Source organism: Cryptomeria japonica, chromosome 4 (assembly GCF_030272615.1).
Source record: "Cryptomeria japonica chromosome 4, Sugi_1.0, whole genome shotgun sequence".
NCBI classification, from domain to species: domain Eukaryota; kingdom Viridiplantae; phylum Streptophyta; class Pinopsida; order Cupressales; family Cupressaceae; genus Cryptomeria; species Cryptomeria japonica.
This window is the reverse complement of record NC_081408.1, coordinates 613,595,266-613,614,476: the sequence shown is the minus strand read 5'-3', so window position 1 is coordinate 613,614,476 and position 19,211 is coordinate 613,595,266. Positions and strand designations below refer to the sequence as shown.

At 34.4% G+C, this 19,211-nt stretch overlaps 1 protein-coding gene across 1 annotated transcript; it reads left to right on the top strand.

The window, feature by feature from the left end:
- The first annotated feature begins 587 nt into the window (after nucleotides 1-587).
- Nucleotides 588-18,132, top strand: LOC131875259 (replication protein A 70 kDa DNA-binding subunit C-like). The gene is made up of 3 exons (XM_059219332.1): nucleotides 588-1,319; nucleotides 17,506-17,787; nucleotides 18,046-18,132. Exons 1-3 carry the CDS (start codon nucleotides 588-590, stop codon nucleotides 18,130-18,132), a joined length of 1,101 nt encoding a protein of 366 aa, XP_059075315.1.
- The last annotated feature ends 1,079 nt before the right edge of the window (nucleotides 18,133-19,211 follow it).

Here is a 19,211-nt window from a genome sequence, read left to right as displayed (position 1 = left end):
GCATATGCGCAAACTTATGAACACCTCAAAAAATATTTATGCACCACTTAGTCGATGCATACACAATTGCATGCACTTATATGCCTGTTTAGCTCTATTATGTTGTTCTTGTAGGAAACAAAACCACAATTAGAGTTGACTGCACGTGACATCTGATCTATCAATGTCAATGATGATGTCCCATGTCCACTACTTCAAGTTTTGTCTTTTGAAAAATTGAAAGAAGATCAAAATGAAACTGAGCGATATAGAATCGTCCTCTCTAATGGAACGCACATGCAATTGGACATCTTGCCACCTAAGTATAATGATCTCTTGCATACATAGTGATTGAAGATAGGGTCTATCATTCTGTTGACAAGTTACACATGTAGAAATGTTTGGAACTCAAGGTGGGATATACAATATATTCTACTTCTCGTTGTTTAACTTATTTTTGGTTGCTTGTTTAAACAACATGTAGATTATTGAATATCTTCTTTTGTTCCTGTTATAGGACTATAATTATATTCGGCTTAGATGTCAAAATTATAAATTGTGTGTTCGTTGGAAAACCTAGGTACCTCTTTAGAAAGAAGGACCAACAGATGTTGGGACGAGAAACACCTCCTTCATCTAAATGTGCCCTTAACTTTGGAGTACGCTTGCCATCTGTCAAGCAAAATAGCTCTCTCAATGTTAGTCCTATTAAAGGGTTGAACCCGTATCAAAGTAAATGGACAATAAAAGGGTGGGTCATAAGCAAGAGAAAAATGCACCCATACAACACACCAAGATCCTTTCGTCAAGTGTTCAATTTAGACATTATAGATGATGAAGGAACTGAAATTAGAGTCACTTGTTTCAATGATACAACAGAGTTGCATTATGACAAGGTTGAAGTAGGAGAATTTTATTATGTGTCGAAAGGTTCTGTTAGAGAATCTAATACAAAATATAATAAACTAAATAATCATCTTGAGATTACTTTGGATGAAGCTTCAATATTGAAGCGTTGTGATCATGTTGTCCCTACACCAGATAATGCTTCATGGTTCACGCCCATTAATGAAATTAAAAACTATAGTAACAATACTTTAATTGATGTTATTGGTGTTGTGGTTAGATTTGGAGAGATCTCAAAAATACGTAGAAAAGATGGAAGTGAGGTGAAAAGGAGAGTAGTGAAAATAAACGATATGTCAACTATTAGTATTGATGTTATGTTATGGGGTGTAATATGGGAAGGATTAGGCGAGGATTTGAAAAACATGCATGCATTTGGAAGCCTCATGGTCCTTGCTATTGTAAGTGGTTGTGTTGGTTATTTCAATGGAAAGGTGATTAACACGATGACAACAACCACTCTAAATATTAACCCTTGCATCCCTAAGGTGGAGCTGCTAATAACAAGAGGTCAAATACCATGAGAACTCCTTCCACCCTCTTTGCCTCCTCTCCAGCTTAATTCCCAATACAGTAAAATGACAATTGCATCTATTCTTGAGCATACCAGTGTTTTGTCAGAAACTATCCACACCACAATAAGAGCTTTTGTGAGATTTATTCAATCTAAATTTTTTTATTATCCAACCTATCCTTTGCAAATCAATTGAAAAGAATGTAAAAAAAAATGTACCCAACAAAATGAAAGTAGTCGATACTATTCTAGATGTCAAGCACATGTCCCGAAATGTAATTATAAATACTTGTTACAGATGAAGCTCCAGGATCATACAAGCAACCTTTGAGCTATTGCCTTTGATGAGGTTGGAACACAGTTGTTAGGGGCAACTACCAAGGAGTTGTAGATGTTGCAATATGATATGACCATATAAAGAACACCGCGTGCTATTATCAATAATGCTACATTTGCATACTAGATCTTCACTCTCAGTCTGCCAACTAATATTTATAATTCGTAATCAAGAGTGAAAGCAACAATCATGGAAGCTACGAAAATTTACTATGAGGCCGAGTGTAGCCTTTTGCTTGCAGAGATTGCTCCCATGGTTGCAATTGCATAGCTCCATGCTACATAAATGATTCTCTTTTCCCATAGACTGGTTAATGTTCATGACCTGGATTTGTACTAGTTGGTGTTGCTTTACCTATGATCAAGAAAACTTTGTTGCAAGTAATTGGAATTATTACACTGTTGAAATTTTGTCTATACCACTACTTAAACTCTGCTTTCCTTGGGGGATTCATGAGACCTATTAATATGTTAATCATTTTTTGGAGACAAGATCAAACAACTATTTTAATATCTAAATAATTATATAGTCAATGCTCTTTTATTCTATGTTGGTACTTTTTTACAGGTTTCCATCTGCCTATGTAGTTTGATACATATATGCAACAATGAGTAAAGGTTGTCCCCTACATATAACAATACATTTGAATGCGTGCAACTATAAATATACAAGCACAGACAAATGCACATATATGTATGTGTATTTTAATTAGATTATTTGTTTATATGCCTGTGTATGTATATTTACACGTACATTTGACTTGCCAAATTTTAAAAACCCTATATGATACTTGTTATCCTCGTCTGATTTGAGTTGTATTAGTATTTATGTTTTTCAAATATTCGATCATGTTTGTATGATGAATGCTTGTTGATTGTCCTTCCCATTGTGCTTCAATATGTTAATAATATATTGTGATCTTGTTGAAGCAACTACTTTAATATCTAAAGAATTATAGTCGATACATTTTAATTCTATGTTAGCACTTTTTTACAAGTTTCCATCTGCCTATGTAGTTTGATATATATATTCATGCATGGCTAAACGTTGTTCCATATGTATAACCATAAATTTGAATATGTATATCTATAAATATAGAAGCATAGAGAGATGCACATTCTAAATATATTCCTGCACAGATAAACACATATATATACTTTTTTTATGTGTGTGTGTGTATCTATGTATCCATATATATCTATGTCTATTTTAATCAGAGTATCTGTTTATATGTCTATATTTGTATATAAATGCATACATTAGACTTGTCATATTTATAAAAAACCTCCATGATACTTGTTGTTCTTGTTTGCTTTCAGTTCAATCATTCTTTATATATTTCAAATATTCTTTCATGTATGTATGATCAATGCTCGTGCTTTACAATTTGATTACAACTATTAATGTATAGTATTGAATATATCTATTTTCTAACATTTGAAATAATGTGTTTGAACATACAAAATCAAGGTAGTACATATATTTATATTTGTATCCATACGTATATATGTTTAATCTTTTATGTACAAAACTTAGTTAGAACTCACTGCAATTATAATCATCTCAAAATTTACTATATAGTGACACTGCTTTAACTCATTTCCCTTTTTGTTCCTAACAACAATTTTTGTTTCATGTTAAGACTGTCACTAGCAACTATATTAAAATTTGAAAAACATGTGGTCAATACCTCTGTTTTTAATGCAACATTTTTTTACATGTTATATTTCTTTGTTTTTTGTTGTATAGATGGTTGTAATCTTTTATGTATGTGTGTCTGGCTGCATATAAATATACACATTTGTATTTGTATATATGCATTAATATATAGATACATAAAACAAAACATGTATCCACATGCAAATGGGCATACTTATTAATGCACATATACAAATAGACATCAATCAATACAATGTTTTTGATATTTGTACAAAGTTACTATCAATTACCAATTTGTTGGAAGATTGCAATGCTTTTAATTAATTCTTCTGCTTTTGAGCTCTAGAAAGCTTCTAAATTAAGCTAGCACACAAAACAAAACAAAATAGGTACCTGCGTATTTTGGATCAAATTTTTTTTTTAAAAACCCACACATTTATAAACATCCATAGGCACACGAAATGTTTCCCATCTATGTCTTTGCATGTCCCTATAGATGGATGTATTGATATAAACATCTTTGTTTAGCGAGCAACCATATACATGGATGCATAAATCAATTCAAAATGCATGTATGCATATACATTCATCGTCGTATATGAATGTCACTTATATATGTTCTCAGGCAAACATGTGTACATTGATATGTGTGTGGCTCCATATGTATGTATGTGTATACATGCTTGCAATCCTCTATACATGTTTGTTAGCCTATGTATACACACGCAAATCTCTATTTGTATATATGCATTAATATATAGATACATAAAACAAAATATGTATTCACATACAAATGTGTGTGTGTGTATATATATATATATATATCTGTGTGTGTGTGTAGATGTACATGTACATGTACATATACATACATATATATGTATGTATATGTATGTATGTATATATATGTATGTACATATATATGTACATATATATTTTGTATATATACATACATATATGTGTATATGTATATATACATACATATGTGTGTGTGTGTGTGTGTGTGTGTGTGTGTGTGTGTGTGTGTGTGTGTGTGTGTGTGTGTGTGTGTGTGTGTGTGTGTGTGTGTGTGTGTGTGTGTGTGTGTATATATATATATGTATGTATGTATGTATGTATGTATGTATGTATGTATATATATATATATATATATATATATATATATATATATATATATATATATATATATATATATATATATATATATATATATATATATATATATATATATATATATATATATATATATATATGTGTGTGTGTGTGTATGTATGTATATAGATATGTATGTATACATACATATATATACATATGTATGTATATATATGTATACATATGTGTATATATATGTATACATATGTGTATATATATGTATACATATGTGTATATATATATACATATATGTATATGTACATATATACATACATATCTATATACATATATGTATATATATACATATATGTATATATATACATATATATATATATAACATATATATATATATACATATATATATATATGTATATATATATATGCATGTATGTATAGATGTATATATGTATGTATACATTTATATGTCTACATGTATACATACATGTATATACACGTGTATACATATATATATGTATACATGTACACACACACACACATATGTATGTATACATGTATGTATGTATGTATGTATATATGTGTATATATGTGTATACACATATATACATACATACATGTCTATATGTATATACATTTACACACACACACACATATATGTATATATACACATGTATATGTATATATACATGTATATATATATACACATGTATGTGTATATACATAAAACCAAACATATTAATATTTCATATAATTTTCTTTCTTTAAAGTACATAGTCTAATACACTTTACCCCTACAACATCTTACAGATATCCATTTAGAGTGTGATACAAGAACCTGATCACAAGAAAGCCAAAAAGAAAGAAATAAAAAATATTATGCACAACACAAAGAATAAATTTCAAGAAAGTGTCTTATACAATGACAAAGTTGAAAAATGGCCTCCTCTATGTCAGCAGGTTTGCAAATTCCAAAAACCATGCAACCACAACCAGTTACACTGGAACAGAGACCCAATATGCAACACATAATTCGAACCATGGCTTCTGTTGAAATGCACAAACTCCAGTCAAACAATCCTATAATCGAACAGGTAGAACGACCAATACTTGGGCAAGTCATCATTGGATAGGAAATGCCAAACAATACACCTGGTAATCTCTCAATCATAAATTGTTTGTATTCTACACAGTACAAACATGCATTGACATCTTTATGAAAATGCATATATGCCTTGTCAAATCTATTGGCAAGAGACACGATTTCAGAAGAGATTAGTGCTTGAGGATTGTTTAGGGGTTGTCATTGATAGAAAATTAGATAAGAAGTGTTATCCGATATATACAAATTCACTTTACTAGAAGTTTTGCTTAAGTCTAGAAGGTGGAACACAGTGCTTGACAGAGTATTGAGTACATTGAGCAGATCTCAATTTTTGGTGCATATTTTTGTTTGTGGTTGAAGAGGTAGTTGATTTGAAGATTGGAATTGCTTAGTCTATAATCCTAGCTTTCAGTGTTGATTCTAGTGCAAGTTTAATGATTCAGTATCCGGTATTTCAAGAAGAACAAGGTTATTTTGATATAGTGTGCTATGCAGAATCTACAAGATGATTTTGTTGATTGGTGTCATGTTTGAGGTTGTTGTGCCGACTTATGTGAAGCGTATAATCAATTTATTTTGGTCTGCATGAGAATTGATAGTTGGATTGAGCTGACTTCTTGTTACAAGTTTCATGTTTTTGAGCTGACATATTGGTGACCTAATCAAGTGGTGCAGATATATAAGACCGATCCATTTGATCATTTCAGATATAGATTTTGATGTGCAAAGAGTGTATGAGTGTTTGAGTATAGTTTTACATTCGCTATCTTTGATTTTGTGCTTCGATGTATGACAAAGCAACAGAACAGAGCAGGTTGTCAGTGGAAGTCAGTCACTTTGTGCTTAACCAGAACTGCATTTTGGCATTTGTAGATGATACTCATTAGTTCAGACATTCTTGTTGTCATCGCAAATCATTTGTAGGACAATGAGTCCTATGGGAGTTGTAGCCCTCTTTGGTAATTGAGCAGTGACCTCTAGGTAGTGTTCCTAAATTCATGTGCATTATCCTCTTGTAATATTATTATATGCCTGATCATAGTATTATAATATTGTGGTTCTCAATCCCACCGTGGTTTTTCCCTTTTCGGGTTTCCATGTAAAAATTTCGGTGTTATGGTTTTGTGCTTGTTTGCATTTAGTTTCCGCACTTTTCTTTTATTCATTTGCATCTGATGGTTTAAAAATCAGTCTAAGAAAGTTGTTAATTGCATAACACTTATTCACCCCCCCCCCCCTCTCAGTGTTCATTGATTCCAACAAGATCTTCAAACATGCAGTATTTGTAAAGAAAGGCATATAGGTATGTTGATACAATCGAGCCAACCACATATTATTTGTTCAAGATGTTTTGCTGAAAAAGGGCATTCACTATTTTTCTATGGCATATAGGTATGTTGATACAATCGAGCCAACCACATATTATTTGTTCAAGATGTTTTGCTGAAAAAGGGCATTCACTATTTTTCTTGGTGAGCAACCTCTAGTTTTAAAAAGGCTTTCCCAAGTAGAGGAAATGCTTATAGCTAGAGTTGCACCTGTTTTACAAGTTACCCATGCAAGATGAGGCCAATATAAATACACTGGCCACATTATAAGTTTCTCGCAAGATATTTTAGAGATTGCAAAAGTCTTTCCACGTAGGTTGCAAGACCTTGAAATCCTTATAATCCGTAGGACCAATATGCAAAGCAAAAATTATGATTGTTATGTAAATAAATTTCAAGTTTAGGATGCATTGACTTGAAAAATGCAACATGGCCGATATTATAATGATGTTGCTATAGATTTTGATGCCACAAATTTTTTGCCTGAGACTAGCACAAATATTTCAGATATGTTGTGCATGTTAGAAGGAAATGTTGATGAAACAACTATGCCACTAACAAAATAAAATACAGATGCAGAAAATGAAGATGATTTAGAAAATTCAACGTCATTTATCCCCAAACTGCCAGCTGCAACATGCGAACTTGATGCAATAAAGAAAATGTTGCAACTGGATACTGATGAAGTTGAGGTTAATTTGTTTAAGTTTGGTGAAAACTAATTCACCCCCCCTCTCAGATTTCCTACATTGTCATTGCCAACAATTAATATCAGAGCGAGATCCTCTGGAAGAAGCTTGACTGCTTGAGGAGATCTGGGATGGCAACTATTGTTTTCAAGAAGGAGAGTCTGAGATTTGATGGAACTAATTACACTATATGGAAGGACCAGATGGAGTGTCACTTGAAATATCTTGGAGAAGATTATTGGAAGAACACAAAGAATGCCTACAATGTTCCTCATAATGGTCCTATTACTACAAATGAGATCAAGGATGTTGAACATAATATAAGAGATAAAGAATCATTGCTAAGTGCCTTGATTGACGCAAATATGACTAATGTGATAGGATTGTAGACTATTCATGAGATTTGGGAGAAGTTAGAAACCTTATATGAAGGAGATAAACATGTGAAAGTTGCTAAATTACAAAGCTTGAAAGGAAAGTATGAGATGCTGAGAATGGAAGAAGATGAGAATATTTTATCCTTTATGGCTAAAGTGAATGATCTTGTATTACACATCAGATGCGTCGGTGGAGTCCTCGAAGAAGATGAGATTGTAGCTAAAGTGTTGAGATTCTTGTCTCCTGCTTACAAACACAAAGTTGTTGCTATTGATGAGATCCAGACTGTGACAACTGTGACAAGAGCTATGTTGGTTGGTAAGCTCATTGCTTTTGAATTGAGAGAACTTGGTGAATCATATTTCAAAGATGAGACTGCATTTAAAGCTACTGTATCCAAGGAGGAGAAGTATGATTCAAGAGAGTTCAACTGGGGTTTTCAGATATGAAAGGGAAATGGGAGAGATGTAAGAACGAGAAAGAGAATTGGAAGAGCTTGAAGCACTTATTTCTAGAATATTTCCTAGGGGAGTTGGTAAGTATAAAGGGAAGTTACCTTTGAAATGTTTTTCAGGCAATAAGATAGGACATTTTGCTTCTAGGCATCCTCAAAGAGCAGAGAGAGTGTCAAAGTATGATAAGCCATACAAGCCTAGTCACAAGTGTAGATATCAAAAGAAATGTTATTATGTTGTTGATGAAGGTGTGATAGACGATGAGTCTAAGAAAGGGAATTCAGAAGATGGATTTATGTTCATTGCTATCAAGGAAGATGATCTGGTACCTGTTGATTCTACAAGTTGAATTATTGAAGAGAAAGCCTTGGCTACTAAGATTGAAGAGAAAGATGAATGGGTGATTGACAATGGTTGTTCACATCACATGATAGGTGATAAAAGTAAATTTGTGAGTATGGAGAAGTATGATGGCAGTGCAGTAAGATTTGGAGTCAACAAAGCTTGTGTAATATGTGGTAGAGGTTCTATTTCTCTTTATGGTAAGCATAATGTTGATGATGTTTTATATGTTGAAGGTTTGAAACATAATCTTTTGAGTGTTGGACATATGTTTGATAAGGGATATGATGTAAAATTCAAGAATGGGAAATGTAAGATCTTGAATAGCTCTGGTATAGAAATTGCATCAGAAACTAAAACTAAAGGTAATATCTTTCATTTGAATGCTAGTGAGAAAAGTTGTTTAATTGCTCAGATTGATAAAAGTTGGTTGTGGCATAGAAGGATGTGTCATGTTAACTTTGATTGCAAGATTAAGATAAGCTCTACCCAAGCTATTAGAGATTTGCTTAATATAGTGAAGCCTACTAATATGGTGTGTAAAGAATGTCAATTGGGAAAGCACACAAGAATTTCATTCAAGAGAAAACTGTATACATCTAATGGGTTATTAGATCTTGTGCATACTGATTTATGTGGACCTTTCAGGGTGAGAAGTTTGCAGGGTGAAAAATACTTTATGCTGTTGATTGATGACTATTCCAAGATTATGTGGGTCACTTTTCTAAGGGAGAAATATGAATCACTATAGAAATTCAAAATATTTAAAGCTAGAGTGGAGACAGAGACAAGATTGAAGCTGAAGTGTCTAAGATTTGACAGAGGAGGGGAATTCACTTCCGATGAGTTTAATTCCTTTTGTGAAGAGAATGGAATCCAGAGACAATTATCTACTCCACAAACCCCTCAGCAGAATGGAGTTGTGGAAATGAAGAACCTAACTGTTTTGGATGTTGATAGAACTATGATGATTGAAGGAAATGTTTTGCATATCTATCGAAGAGAAGTTGTTATCATTGTTGTGTATACATTGAATTGAGTGCATATAAAAGGTGATTCCGGTAAGACCCCTTATGAGTTATGTTTTTGTCATGTTCCTACAGTTAGATATTTCATAATCTCTGGAAGCAAATGTTATATCAAAAAAGATGAGGATATAGGAAAATTTGATGCAAGATGTGATGAAGGAATCTTTTTGGTATATTCTACTAAGAGCAAGGCCTACCGATGTTACAACAAAAGACTGAGAAAAATAGTGGAAAGTGTGAATGTGAAGGTTGATGAGAGTCATGAGAAGCAAATTAGAGCATGCATATATGAATATGATGATCATGGTGCTACTTCAAAGAGAGTTTGTTGGTGATATGCAAAAAGAGTTTGACATGTCTATAATAGGAGAGATGAAATTCTTTTTGGGATTGTAAATTACATAGATTGACAAAGGCATTTTCATATCTCAATCAAAGTATGTGAAGGAATTACTGAAGAAGTTTGGGTTAGATTATTCCAAACTTGTTGGAAATCCTATGGTAACTGGATATAAAATGACAAAAGATGATAATGTCTGAAGGATAACTAGACCCTGTATAGATCTATGATTGGTGGATTGCTATATTTGACTTAGACCAGACTTGACATTATGAATGTTGTATGTCTTGTTGCAAGATTCCAGGTTGATCCTAAGGAAAGCCATGTTACTACTGTGAAGAGAATATTTAGATATTTGAAGGGAACAATTGATTATGGCTTGTGGTATCTGAAGAATGATGATTTCATTTTGAGCACTTATATTGATGTTGATTGGGTAGGTGATGTTGATGACTGGAAGAGCACTACCGGTGGCGCATTCTTTTTAGGAAAGAAGTTAATTTCTTGGGTAAGTAAGAAGCAAGATGTTATTTCTTTATCTACTACAAAAGCTAAATACATTATTGTTGCTCTAGAAATTATGCTCGGGTAATTTGGATGAAGTAGATGCTAAAGGATATTAGATTTGTTTATAATGAGCATATTGTTATATATTGTGACAATTTAAGTGTTATCAATATTTCTAAGAATCCGGTGTTGCATTCTAAGACAAAACATATATCAATCAAAATTCATTTTTTGAGAGAGAAGGTGAATAAGAAAGAAGTCAAATTGGAGTATGTATCTACAAAGGAACAGATTGCAAATATCTTTACAAAGTCTTTGCCCACAGATACATTTGTATATCCAAGAGAGAAGTTAGGGTTGATTTCCCCTCCTAGTGTGAACTAGATGCACTAAGATGCATCAATCCGGCGAACTTGATAGTGTTATCCTGATATCTGGATTGATGAGTGGGTGTTGCTACTTAGGGGAAGTATTTAGTGTAAGTTTGTTCTAAGAGGGAGAGAATAATAATTTGTATATGCCTTTATCATTGATGTCAAAAGGGGAGAGGTGCATGTGAAAAAAGTGTCTTATCTATCTAAGGTAGAGAGTTGTGTGTGCATGATCTCAGGGGGAGGTTGTTGGAGTTGATTTCTTTCTTTGCATTGATTGTTTTTCACATTCATATGTTGTTGTCAATGCCAAAGGGGGAGATTGTTGGATATCAGAGTTGTTGGAATGTGTTGTTTTCATTTATGTCAACATATTCTTGTGTTTCTTGTGCTTTGGTGTTGCAAAGAGTTAGTTTGGTTGCATATATGCTGATGCAGATTAATGAGTTTTGAGATACTTATCTCTAGTTGATTAAGTATGAGTTTCATTGTTTTGGAAGGTGATTTGATCGAGTTATGTGATTTGATGTGATGATTGGTTTTTTTGTTGATTTTGTATTGCAGAATTATGATTTAAGGTTTGTATTGCTCTAGAATTGATTCTTTATGTTGTGTGGATTTTGGAGAGTGTTTGGGATGTTCATGAGTGTCCTTAGTTCGGGTGGTTCATGATTTGGAACTTCACAAGTGTATCTTTCAATTTGTTGTTGGTGTTATTGAGCTCCAGAAGGGAAATGATGACGATTCTTGTTATCCAAGTTGTTGTGGTTGTTACAAAGGAATTCACATTGCTTGTTGATGTTCTTAGATCATGTTCTATGCATTTTGGTGGTCCACATTGATCGTGGTGCACGTTATTAAAGATTTTATTGGTCCAGTGCTATTCTTTGTGTTATACGACTTTTTGGCCAACCCGATGTTTCTTGCGTGTTGCAGATGATCTTGGTGAGATATTCGGTGTTGTTACATTTTCAAGGTTTTAATTTGGGTCCATGCTATGTCCTTTCTGACATTGTATTGGTCCGCATATTGATTTATGTATCATGTGATGTAATTTTGTAATTAGGTATTATTCATTGAGCCAACCTTGGAGTTAAGGTTGATGATTTGTATATATGAGTGTTGTATTCATGTAAGATGTATGTCTATAGTTGTGTCTGCATTCTTTAAGAGTGTTGTATGTGAGAACAAGCGAATTGATCTTTCAGAAGTGTGTAGGAGAGCAGAGAAGTGTTGCAGTGTAGACAATGTGCTTAACTGAAACTGTGATCTAGCATTTGGAGATGCTATTCTTTCAGTTCATGTAATCTGGATTGTTATCCGATCTTTGTAAGGTAGTGAGCCTTCCCAGGGTTGTAGCCCTTTGTTGTTTTTGAGCAGTGAGATCTAGGAAGGTGTTCTTGAATGCATGTGCATTCCCCATTGTAATATTTACACATGCTACTGTAGGGTATCATCATATTGTAGGTAGGTTCCCACCGTGGTTTTTCCCTTTACCGGGTTTTCCACGTAAAAAATCTATGTGTTATGTGTGTTGTTGATGTGGTGTTTATCTTTTTTTATTGTTTTTATTGATGAGATCTAAAGTTGAGGCTAATTTGTTTAAGTTTGGTGACAATTGATTCACCCCCCCCCTCTCAGTTTTCCTGCATTGTTGTTGCTAACAGTACCCCCACAGTATTTTTCACTTTGAGCTTAGCTGATACAAAATGGTTGGACCTGCATAAAGTTTTCTTAGACAATGGGCACCCAAATGTATAGCCTCCAAGAAAACCGTTTATATAAAATGTAATCCACAATCCATACATAACAACCTTGTACTTGCATAATAGAATTACAATATTCTGACAGGAAGTTATCAAAAAATTGTTTGTTGCAAAAGATTATTAGTATAAATATGAATGGCAACACCATGACTCTACACATATACATGGTTTTATGTGGTTGTTTGGAGCTCCCAATGTGGACACTATTGACTAATCTAACAATGATAAATTCCAAGGGATTAATTATACTTGGACCAATCATAGAACTGGATCTGATCTTATTCAAGTAAGGTTGGATAGATCCCTGATTTGTCTTGAGTGGATTTCTAAGTATATTTGCTCTTTGGTGTCTATTATTAAGATTGGATCTGATCATTACCCTATTTATTTTACTGCTAATTATTTTTCTGCAAAGAGAAATTTCCCTTTTAGATTTGAAAAAGCGTGGTTATCCCACCCATCTTTGGAAGTCTATGTTGCTAATTGGTGGAATTCTGAGATTGAGGGAACGCCATTATTCAGAATAGCCAAAAAGCTTAACATTATAAAGGCCAAAATCAAAATATGGAATAAAGAGATATTTGGAGATATCTTTAAAAGAAAAGCCCAAATTAAGATTGATATTAAGGAAGTCCAAGATAAAATCCAAGAGGAAGGGCTTTCAAAGGACTTGAGATCTGTTGAAAATAGGTTATTGACTAAATACCATGCAATTATTTCTAATGAAGAGACTTTTTGGAGATAAAGATCAAGAGCCTTGTATTTGAAGGAAGGTGATAAAAACACCCGGTTTTTCCACTTGACTGCTCTAAAGCATAGGGCGGTTAACAGGATTTATAGGTTATCTTGCAATAGGGGGATTTTATCGGATGAAAATGATATAAGAAAGGAAGCTTTGAATTTTTTCAACAATCTGCTGGGAGGGGTGGACGATCTGGATTTTAGAAATCAAGACCTTCTTGTGTAGGCTATCCCTCCCATTTTAAATGAGGATGACAACAAAAATCTCTCTAGGATCCCTTCTAATTAGGAAATCAAAAAGGCGGTGTTTTCTTTTCAAGGAGATAAGTCTCCTGGTCCAGATGGATTTCCAATGTTCTTCTTCCAAATCTTTTGGCATATTATGGAGACTGATATCTGTAATGGAGTCAAAGAATTATTTGTTCAAGGAGGCTTTTAAAGGAATTGAATGCGACCTTCATCATTCTTATTCTGAAGGTTTCTGGAGCTGACTCTCTTAATAAGTTCAGACCTATTAGTCTTTGTAATTTTGTTTACAAGATTATCTCTAAGGTTCTTACTTCTAGAATGCTAGATATTCTTCCTAGGATTATTTCAGCTCAGCATAATGCTTTTGTCCCTGGTAGACAGATTCTGGATTCTATTATTTCATTTCATGAAAATATTCACTCTTTTACCGCTGCAAAAAATCAGGGTTTTTTTCTTAAGTTGGATGTGTCTAAAGCCTATGATAGAGTGAATTGGCAATTCCTTTTCAGAATTATGAAAGCTTTTGGGTTTGGGGAAAAAGTGATTCATCTCTGCTCCCAGTTGACTAGAACTTCCACCTGTGTTGTTATTGTTAATGGATCCCCCTCAAGTTTCTTCAAAAGTTCTAGAGGTCTAAGATAGGGGGATCCCATCTCTCCTATCTTGTTCACTATTTTAGCTGAAAGTTTAGACAAATATATTATAAAAAATGTGGAAGATGGAAAAATCAAAGGCCTTAAACCTTCATCTTCCAACATAACCTATACTCATGAATAGTTTGTTGATGATTCGATTACTATGGGGGAAGCTAATATTAGGGAAGCAAGAAATATGAAGAATGTTATGGACTCCTATGAAACTGCTTCTGGCCAAAAAAATTAATTGGGATAAGAGCTCTTTGTTCTTCATCAATACCCTTGTTGAAAGACAAATAAGGATTGAAAGAATCCTTGGAGGAAAAGTTGCAAAGTTTCCTTCAACCTATTTGGGGCTTCCACTTTGTTTAAAGCCTTCAAAGAATTTCTGGATGAAGCTGGTTGATAGATTCAATTCTAAATTGGTTGGTTGGAAAGGAGCCATCCTTAGCCAAGCGGGCAAGGTAACGCTGCTTAAAGCTACTCTTCAAAACTTGCCTATTTATGCCCTTAGTCTGTTTAAAATCCCCAGAAAGTTTGCGGAGGCAATTGAAAGAATTAAAAAAAATTCCTTTGGTCGGGAGTGAAAGACAAAAATAGAATACCCCTTATTGCTTGGAATAAAATTTGTACTCCTAAGGCTTTTGGGGGGTTGGGTTTAAGGAATATTATTTCTATGAATAATGCCTTGTTATCTAAACAAATTTGGAGAATGAAAGGGGAGGAGAGAGAATGAAATTTAATTTGGAAAAAGAAATACCTTTATATGCAACCATCTGAAGAAGAATTTCTGGAAAAATATTTTTTTATTGAAGGCTCTACAATTTGGAATGCAGTTCAAATGACTAAAAGTTGGTCTACAGCTGGAAGAATGTGGAAATTGAGGAATGGAAGAATTATTAGATTTTGGGAAGATAGATGGCTCTTGGATAAACCTCTAGAGGATATTCCTATCCTTAAGGAATGAAGAGATTGGTTCAAAATTAGGTATGGTGGCTCTATTAGAGACTACTGGAGAATCAGGAAGTGGATTGAGTTCAGCCAACAATGTCTGGGATTAAAGTTTCTTGACATTATGCTTTCTTCTAAAAATTTTAGGGACAATGTGGAGGATAGTTTGATTTGGAGGGAGACTTCAGATGGGAATTATTCTATGTCTTCGGCGGTGACTATTCACAACAAAGTTCTGGAAGAGATTCCTTTATGGGCTAAAGTGTGGATAAAGAAGTTGATACCTAAAATTAATATCTTCTTTTGGATTTTTATCCAAAACAAGGTGCTGACTCTTGATAACCTCCAAAAGCATGGATTTGTGTGTCCTAACAGGTGTTCTCTTTGTTGCAGGGAAGAGGAGTCTTCTTGTCACATCCGCTACCAGTGCACTTTCAGTCAAGAAATCTGGAATATTATTTTTAGTAGGTGGAAGCTGAGCTGGGTTTTCCCGAACTCTCTAGGGGAGTTCTGGCAGCAATGGTACTGTCCTAATTCCAACCCTAAGAATGTTGAGCTGTGGAAACGTACTCTCCCTAATGTTATATGGAATATCTGGAAGGAGCGCAACAATAAGATTTTTAGGGATAAAAGTGCTAACCTTGGAGTAGTGGTGGATAAAATCTATAGAGGGATATTTGAATGTTTAAATGGAACTGATCATGGTCTAGCCGCTAAGAGGACTTTAATGACAGATGGAACCTCTCTAATTTCAAATCTAGTAAGGGTAAGGGTAGGGATGGTCTTGTTTGGTGCTTTTTGTCTCAGGGATGGATTAAGGCCAACTTTGATGGGGCGTCTAAGGGGAACCTGGGTAAAGCTGGTTATGGGGGCATTGTCAGGAATTTTTCTGGAAGTTGCCTTGTGGCAGTTGCAGGACCTCTGGGTAATCAAACCAGTCATTATGTTGAAGCCTTTGCAGCTTTGAATACTTCGATTATTGCAAAAAATCTAAATCATGACAACTTATGGCTAGAGGGAGACTCTCTAAACATTATTAAGTGCCTTAAGGGAGAAACTGAGCCATCGTGGTCTATAGAAAATATAATTTTTAAAGCTAGAGAAATTATTGCTAGCTTTAAATTTATTATAATTGAACATGCCTTTAGAGAAAAAAAATTGGTTGCGGATGGTCTAGCAAACCTAGGCATAATTTCCGAAGTTCAAAGTATATGGTATGGGGAAGTTAATATTAATTTTAATATTAAAGATCTTATAAGAAAGGACATATTCATGGGGAAAGATGGATTGAACGATTAATCATGAAAGATTTAATGAGTAATCTTCACATTTATAGAAAGGTAATGATGACACGACAGAATGGTAGAATCCTAATTAGGGCTATTAATCTTCCGCACACATTGTGGGTTAACATTTTCAAATTTTCGAGTCATTTGGCAGAAAGCTCTGAAATTGTAGAAGAATAGACTTGGTATAATGAATTTGAAAATGGGGGGGGGATCTAAGGAGAGAGGAACCATATAACATTTCTAGATGGAAGGAAATGCCAAAGGTATGGACTAAGTTGGAGAAAGGGTTCATGACAAATTTCATGGAGAAGCTGGTCAATTATGATAAAGGCAGAGTTAACCTAGCAGTCACTAAAGTCACTGAAAACTGGATTAACGGTTCTTTCAAAATTCATGGTGTGAGATTCAAGCTAGATGCAGACCTCATTGCGACGGTAACAGGTATGCCCCACTCAGGTCTTAATTTTTTTAGAGACTTGAAAGTTTCTAATAATGCGGTTAAGCTTTTTCCGTGCAAAGAGAAGGAGAGGGAAAAAATTGGTAAAGCTACGAGAGGTATTATGATGCTTCCAACATTAAGAAAATTTGGGGTTGTGTGTTGAATGCTATTAAAGAATACATTACCATGGAGGGTCGTTTTACTAGGGTCCACACATACCATTTTGTGCTTTCAAATCATTTCAGGCATGAGAAGAGGATTTCCCTACCCTACTACCTCTTCAGGTCTCTGTCGAGGTCTCTTAATAAGCATAGCAAGAACCCTTCGACTCCGGTGCTTCATTGTGGCCTCATTTTGCTCATTTATGAGCACTACAAAATTCTTGCTATCCAGGAAAATAAGAGATTGTCTGTGTCTCTGGGGAAAGGTAAGAGGAAGATGGAGGAAGGCGAGCCTAGCAAGGAAGAGTCGACTCAGAGCAAAAAGGGCAAAAAAGCTACTGGGGTGAAAATTCAGGAGGACAAGGATAATCAAAAGGAGACGGAGATTGACTTAGAGGATATCAGAAAAGATGGTAGTGAGATGGAAACTGATGAGTCTGGAGGAGAGGAAAGCTGGAAAGAAGAGGAAGGAGGAGCTGAGGACGTTTTTGATCATGATAATCCTACCCACAGTGTTAGTTTAGGTACTGTCAATAGCTAGCCAATGGAGGAGTGGGACAATAAGATTAATGAGGAAAAAGAAATGGATATTGAGCAGGAGAAGAATAAGGAATTTGAGCAGGAGATGGACAAGGAGAATTTGAGCAAGGATAAGTATTATGCTGGAGAAGGGTTAATTCTGGATAATCTCAAAAATCTATTTGAGGCTAGAATGGGTTTTAACAGGTGGGCTTATGAAGGAATTAAGAACCTGGAAAAAAATGGGAAGCAGTGGGAAGAGAAAATGAAGAAAGATGATAGGGACCAAGAGCAGTGGAAGAAGGATATGGAGGAAAAAGCAAAGAAGCTGGAAGCTTAGATTGGTAATCTGGAGGAAGGAAAAACTGCTATGAAAAACCTTTTGGTAATGATTCTGGATATCCTTGCCACTGTTACTAAGAACTTAGAGGAAATCTCTAAGGTCCTTGAGGGCTCCAGCACTCCCAAACCCATCATGGACCTTGATATTGATGAGGGTGCAATTGAGACAGGGACTATGGAAAGTGCTCTTTGTGGCATGACAAAGAGAACAAGGGCGAGCATGAAGAAAGCTGTGGTGGCCTCTTCTAAGGAAATCCCTAAACTTAGGGATAGTATTAAAGAATTGCATGGGATTAGCGAGAATCTCGCTAATACCCTAAAAAACATTAAGTAGTTTGTTTTCTGTCTTTTGTCTGTTTTGGCTGGACGTTGCTGGTTCTTTGGGGCTTTTATGCTGGATATTGCACGTTTCTATGCTAGTTTTTTAGTTGTTTATTTATTCATGTTTCATAATGCTTTAATTTCTTAAGGATCTTTTGTAAAGGGTTTTAGGGTCCCTTCAAAACCCGTTTTTCCCATTATAAAAAAACATTGATAAATTCCAATTAGCAAAAGATTACTTTGACAAATATGTTTTAGCATGGAACCCTCGCAGCCACATCCAATGATTGACCGGGGTTTATCACCTTCCATTATCTGGTCTATGCCTTACTCAAACAACAAATATTTTATCAATTGGTGAATATGGTTCAAAGACACACAAAATGTATAGAACATACATGCCTCAAGAAAAAAGGCCACACACTAGAATATTATGTTGAGCTTCTAGATTCATCCGTGTATATTTTGTTTGCATCAATGTTTTGGATCACACTCCATGATCCATCATCAGGATGAAAGAGAGGAAATATGAGAAAAATGGATAAATTGCAAACTAGATAGCTTAAAAGGGAGAGGAGAGGGTAGATGAGATGCACAACTAACTAGGAGTAAAAAATAAAAAGTAAAAAATAAATCAAGAATAGAAAAAAGAAAGGAGCATAAAGATGGCTAAGAAAGAAAGTAACAAACCCATACAAAAAAAAAGCTAATGAATAAGAGGGTGCATAAAAGCACAAAAGGAAACAAATATATATC

What these genes read in the sequence shown, in the direction of transcription:
- LOC131875259 (XM_059219332.1), top strand. Translation starts at nt 588, where the DNA reads ATGTTGGGACGAGAAACACCTCCTTCATCTAAATGTGCCCTTAACTTT. An exon ending in TTGGTTATTTCAATGGAAAG is followed by an intron (nt 1,320 to 17,505) that starts GTGATTAACACG and finishes CTTGCTATCCAG; the next exon opens with GAAAATAAGAGATTGTCTGT. An exon ending in ATGATAATCCTACCCACAGT is followed by an intron (nt 17,788 to 18,045) that starts GTTAGTTTAGGT and finishes AATGGGAAGCAG; the next exon opens with TGGGAAGAGAAAATGAAGAA.